The 5,649-nt window shown below is 33.2% G+C and overlaps 1 protein-coding gene across 1 annotated transcript; it reads right to left on the minus strand.

Annotated features, from left to right (window-relative positions):
• Positions 1–385: 385 nt before the first annotated feature.
• On the minus strand, positions 386–4,842 carry LOC127160217 (rano class II histocompatibility antigen, A beta chain). Its single transcript, XM_051102877.1, has 6 exons — positions 4,777–4,842; positions 4,328–4,603; positions 2,807–3,054; positions 1,275–1,308; positions 958–1,071; positions 386–850 (listed from the first exon to the last, which is right to left on the minus strand). Exons 1-6 carry the CDS (start codon positions 4,838–4,840, stop codon positions 828–830), a joined length of 759 nt encoding a protein of 252 aa, XP_050958834.1. The 5' UTR covers positions 4,841–4,842; the 3' UTR covers positions 386–827.
• Positions 4,843–5,649: the final 807 nt, after the last annotated feature.

Consider the following 5,649-nt stretch of genomic DNA (forward strand, 5'->3'; position numbering starts at 1 on the left):
AGACTGTTAGGTTAGGTTTAGGGTTAGTAGAATAAATTGACATATAATTGCAAAGTTTAGAAGAGTGTTAGAAGATATTAAGCAGACAGTCTACCGATACTCAAATGACCAGTTGACATGCAGTTGCAAATTTATTTACTGTTAGTAGAATCAAAATAAATTATTACCAAAGAAAGTCTTAAGCAAAAAAAAAAAAAAAAAACATTTAATAATGACAAATTTTGCAAAGAAATATTCATTTAGAACTGAAATTTACAGATTAAAAAGATATCCAGATGATATTACATATTATGGATGTTCTTCTGCAAGTAGCACAGTGTTAGTAAGATTATTTAAAAGAAACAATCATATTGAAAATTACATGCACAATTAACAAATATGCCAGTTGGGGGTACTATAGTAACATGAATGAATGTTTGCACTTCTCATGCATTTATATAGTTTTTGTTTTGTTTTTAACATTTTACACAGCATGAGCTAGATAATGTTTTCTTCTTATAGGAATGCTGACTCCTTGACTGAATCAAAGCTTTAACTGGTTTCTCAAAAGAACTGACATGAAAACATAGATTGAAAACCTTTCTAACATCATCATATACTTTGTTACTATCCATATTTGATCAGCAAATTCATTACTATCCATAAACTCCTGTGTTATTTTATCATTATCAGCATTACATAGAGATGCTCAAATTCAAGTCACGCACATACACATAAACAAAAGTTCAGTATAGGGAGACGGTTGGTAAAAGTGTCATAAAGAATGCATCAGTGATCCAAGCAGGTCCTCTTTCAGCTGGCATCAGGTAACATTAGACTTAGTGTAGTCAGTTTGGTACCAGGATCCTCCCTGAAAAACATAAAACAAACATTCATTTATTTACACTTTAGATAAATGTACAGGCATATGATGGTGTATGATGAGAATCAGCTTGATTTTCTCTCCTTTAAACTGACCTGCTGATTTTTTCTTGTAGTAGATCAGTCCAGAAGCTGCTATGATGATTCCCAGAACCAGACCAGATGCCCCAATGGCAATTTTATTCCAGTCAGATTCAGACATAGAGGGGTCTGTAAAGTACAGAAATCATTCTCTGTTAGTGAATGATAGCAAATATGAGTAAACATTCTCAACATTTACATATAATTTAATATTTGTTTAGCTGTGGAAGTGTAATAAAATAATATCCATGTTTTCTATTTGATCCCACAAATATGTCAAAATCATTTATTAAGGAAAGACTGATGAGGGTAGGGTAAATGTCTCATCTTACCCCAGTCATAAATCATGGGTTGGGTTAAACTGCACTGTAAAAAACAACCTATAGAATCTACTCAATAAAATGAGGTAAACTGATGTAACTTTTTACACTCAGTTTGTTTGGGTAGATTCTATCCTATATGTCCGAGTAAAGAATACCTGAATTTATCAGCTAAGACAAACTAAAAAAAAGTAGGTAAAGTCTACACAGCAAAAAGCCCAGTGTTAAATGAACTCTCCCGGGAGTTTGAGTCCATACTCAAGAGTGTTAAAATGAACACTGAAGCAGTGTTAGAGTTAATGAGGTAATTAAGTGATTCATTGAGTGATGATTGACCATTATTAAAGATGCCTGATGTTAATAAACAGAATCACCAAAAGGAGAAAATCTAATTTTGTAAGTCGCCATTATAGTGGTCAGTGTTAGCATTAGTTTAGCTCTTTACCAGTAACTTCTTAATCTTAGATTTTGTTTGGGTGTTGTAATTGAGTTATAACAGTCAGACAAAACAGAAGAAATGAGATTTTGTGGTTTTGAATATGCTTTGACAAAGTCATGAAGTAACGATCAGAATAAGTGAGTTGTATTTTGTTTATGTTGCTTTAATCAGACAGGTGTTTCTGAAATTTATTTGACCGGGAAAAATATAAACATTTTTTAGATTTAGACACACAGACATCAACAGTCAGCATGAGAATCACAACAATGGTGACCAACAAAAACGTATGTTGTAGCCAATCAAAACTCATCCATATCTCCCATCATGCATTGTGGCATGAATAAATTATGAGCTGATGATTTCCATGATGTTTAGAGTTGATCTGTTTCTGAATATGCTGTTTGTCACCATTTTTGAGATTCATATGCTGATTCATGATGTCTGTGTGTGCCTAAAAGAACAGCTTTTGAAAGTTTTTTTTGATCGGAGGAGCTTGTAAAAAAGTCCTTTCAAAATGTAAAAAAAAAAAATTCAGGCTTCATTATTTTTTTGCTGCTGTGAAACCACAAGGCAGTTGTAATAAATAAAGGATATAAAACTCTAAATGGTTTCAGTGGCTCAAACTAAGTTTATTTTAAAACAGAATTATCACCATTGCATGACTTTTGCTCTTTGGCTTGTCTGGCTAGTTTAGCTAAACAATTGAACAAAAGCTAATGTTAAAAAGCTACGGGTCAAGAGCCCAACTAATGCTAACACTGACCACTATAATGGTGACGTAAACATGTCTTCAGGTGTCTTCAATAATTTTCAATCATCACTCAATGAATCACTTAATTACCTCATTAACTCTAACACTGCTTCAGTGTTCATTTTAACACTCTTGAGTATGGACTCAAACTCCCGGGAGAGTTCATTTAACACTGGGCTTTTTGCTGTGTAGACTTTACCTACTTTTTTTAGTTTGTCTTAGCTGATAAATTCAGGTATTCTTTACTCGGACATATAGGATAGAATCTACCCAAACAAACTGAGTGTAAAAAGTTACATCAGTTTACCTCATTTTATTGAGTAGATTCTATAGGTTGTTTTTTTACAGTGTGGCGTGTTCCACCACACAGGAAATCTTTTCTCCAGATTTGGGGGTGTATTCCAGCTCAGAGTGGATCTGATAGTACCAGTCTCCATCAGCCAGCTCCATTGTGGAGAACACATCTGGGGTTACCACTTTTCCATCTCTCATCCAGTACACTTTGATTTTTTCAGGATAGAAGTTGTAAGCACTACACAAAAGCATGGCGGGATGTCTGCCATTGGCCTGCTTCACTGAACTGAGCATAACCCTCGGTTTGACTGAGCCAGGAAAAAACAGCAAAACACACAGCAAAAAGCCCAGTGTTAAATGAACTACCCAGGAGTTTATTTGACTCCACACTCGAGTGTTAAAAGTAACACTGAAGTAGTGTTACAGTTAATGAGGTAATTAAGAGATGCATTGAGTGATGACTGACGATTATCTTGACCCTTTAATTTTTATCATTACATTTTTTTTGGTATGTTTCTGTGGTGTAGTGACCTGAATAACTGAGTCAGGTTTTCTTTATTGATTATGTCAACTCTGTGAACAACATAAAGTCTGTAAATGTTTGGTATAATCAGACAGATGTTTTTAAAACATATTTTTACTAAAAAAAAAAAAAAAAAGACAGACATCAAGAATCAGCAAGAGAATCAAAAAAGCATGTTGTAGCCAATCAGAACTCATGATTAAATTACATGACATGAATAAATTACGAGCTGAATTGTCTTTGTAATTTCTTTTATTCTTACTATTTTCTTTTGTTTTTGCTGTTTTTATGTGGCTTTTTAGTAGCTTGTTTTGTTGATGTGTTTATGTGAATACGCTGGTGATCTTGATGTCTATGTGCCTAAAGGATATATATAATTTTTTTTTATCCGAACTGTTTATCAGAAATCCATTCAAAATGTCTAAAAAATACAGGGCAAAGAACAAGGCAGTTGAATAAAAAGTGAAATATAACTCAAAGATTAGACTCTAAATTAGTTCAGTGACTCAAATTGTCAAAATGTTAAAGTATAATCCTCACCACCTTATTATTTCTGTTCTTGGCTTGTCTAACTGTTATAATTTAAAATTAAAATGGTAGGGGTCAAGAGCTCACTGACCACTATAATGGTGACTTATAATTGATTTTCTCCTTCAGTGATTCTGCTTCACATCAGGTGAATTCATTAATGATCAATCATCACTCAGTGAGTACTTAAATAAACTCCTGGGAGAGTTAATTTATCATTTTTTTTTTTTTTTTTTTTTGCTGTGCAACATCATTGGTGTATAAATACACATACTGATACATTAGTTTACAGGACAACTAGCTATAAAACTTTCAAGTATGAAAAAAGAACAAGATGTGCTAGGTCCAAAAATTACATGAAATCTCAATTATTATTATTATTATTATTATTATTATTATTATTATTAATGCAAATGAATAATTTATAAAAGCGTCTGTGATGATGAGAAGCATAGAAATATTTCCCTTGTTAAAGTAAAAAAAATCTTTATTAAGCAGTAAATATAATACAATCGTCTTGTCGCACTCACCTGATTTATCAATGATAGATACATCCTTAATCTGAGCATTATATTTGCAGATTGTGTCCACTGCAGCTTTCATTTTCTGCATGTCGGCCTCATCTTTGTTCCACTCCTCTGCCCATTTCACTCCCTGCTCAGTGAACCCCACAAACTTTCCCACAGTGCTGTTGTACTGTACAAACACATCTTTATTGAAGGAATGTGACTCAAGATAAACCATGTCGCTGTAATCTTTGATACTATAGATGCAGTCAGTTGTTATGTAATAATAAAAGCCACCAGCTGAAATATAAAAACAGTGACTTAGTGCTTAGGTATTTGTATGAATGCATGTCATTTATAAAATAACTTCTGTTCATGAAACATTTACTTTGGCATAGTCTAGAAATCACAGCTGTTTATTACAGGAAAGCAACAGAATAAAAAAAAAAATAATGTAAATACATTTTACTTGCCTGTTCCAAAAAATGCAGACAGCATCGATATGAGATGAAAAATAAAGAGGTTTGGCAGTGACATATTTACAGTCTTTAAATATGCTAAATGAATAAAATTAGCTCAGTGCCTTGTTATTGTGGCAGTTGTCTAAATAATCTGATCAATCAGCTTCTACTCACATAAGTGTGACGTGTTGCTAGGTGGAAAACTGCTTTAATTTGTCCTGTTTTCATTATTCTGTTGTGGGGGTGGGGGGTTGAAAGATGTCATGTGTATCAGTGTAATTTGAGTGTGTGTGTGTTTTATTTTCTTTTATTTTTTTCCACCACCTGTTTCCATGCTGCAGAATTACTGAGTTAACTATTTTATGTTTATATTTATTGTTTATGTTTTATATTTATTTTATGTAATGTCTGAGGTGTTAAAAGTCAATATGAATGTTTGCCCTGGCATAGCAGTTTTTGGGGTCATTTAAGATCTGAAGTGTTGAAGCAGTATGTAGCAGACCGATTGCAGAGGTTTGCTGCTTGCAGTTTGAGAGGAGCTGAAAACTGTGACATGAAGTCAGAAACTTTATGTTCTCCTTCGTGACACTTACTCGGTGTTGGCGAACTTTGTCAGATGATGTGGATTTGATGCAATATTTGTCAAATATACAGCAGTTTCAGACGTTTTCATGAAGCAACATAAACTTTTTCAATCTTTATGCACTGCTTTATTCAGTGTCTGTATGTACAATAATTATAAGATTGTAGCGCACATAGCCTTTAAACTAAGCCATCAACTGTGATCATTATGAACTTAAAACACAAAATACATCTGCATATACTTGTGTATCTGAATAGCTACAGTTTTGCCTTGAATATTTTGCATGTCTCATTTCTGAAATT

This window comes from Labeo rohita, unplaced genomic scaffold, assembly GCF_022985175.1.
Source record: "Labeo rohita strain BAU-BD-2019 unplaced genomic scaffold, IGBB_LRoh.1.0 scaffold_30, whole genome shotgun sequence".
Lineage (NCBI taxonomy): Eukaryota > Metazoa > Chordata > Actinopteri > Cypriniformes > Cyprinidae > Labeo > Labeo rohita.

Bases quoted from the DNA above. Each gene is read 5' to 3' on its own strand.
- LOC127160217 (XM_051102877.1), bottom strand. From the start codon at position 4,840: ATGTCACTGCCAAACCTCTTTATTTTTCATCTCATATCGATGCTGTCT. The intron at 1,309-2,806 runs GCCACACTGTAA...TGTTTTTTACAG, and splicing joins TTTCCTGTGTGGTGGAACAC to TGCAGTTTAACCCAACCCAT. The intron at 851-957 runs GTCAGTTTAAAG...TATGTTTTTCAG, and splicing joins CTACAAGAAAAAATCAGCAG to GGAGGATCCTGGTACCAAAC.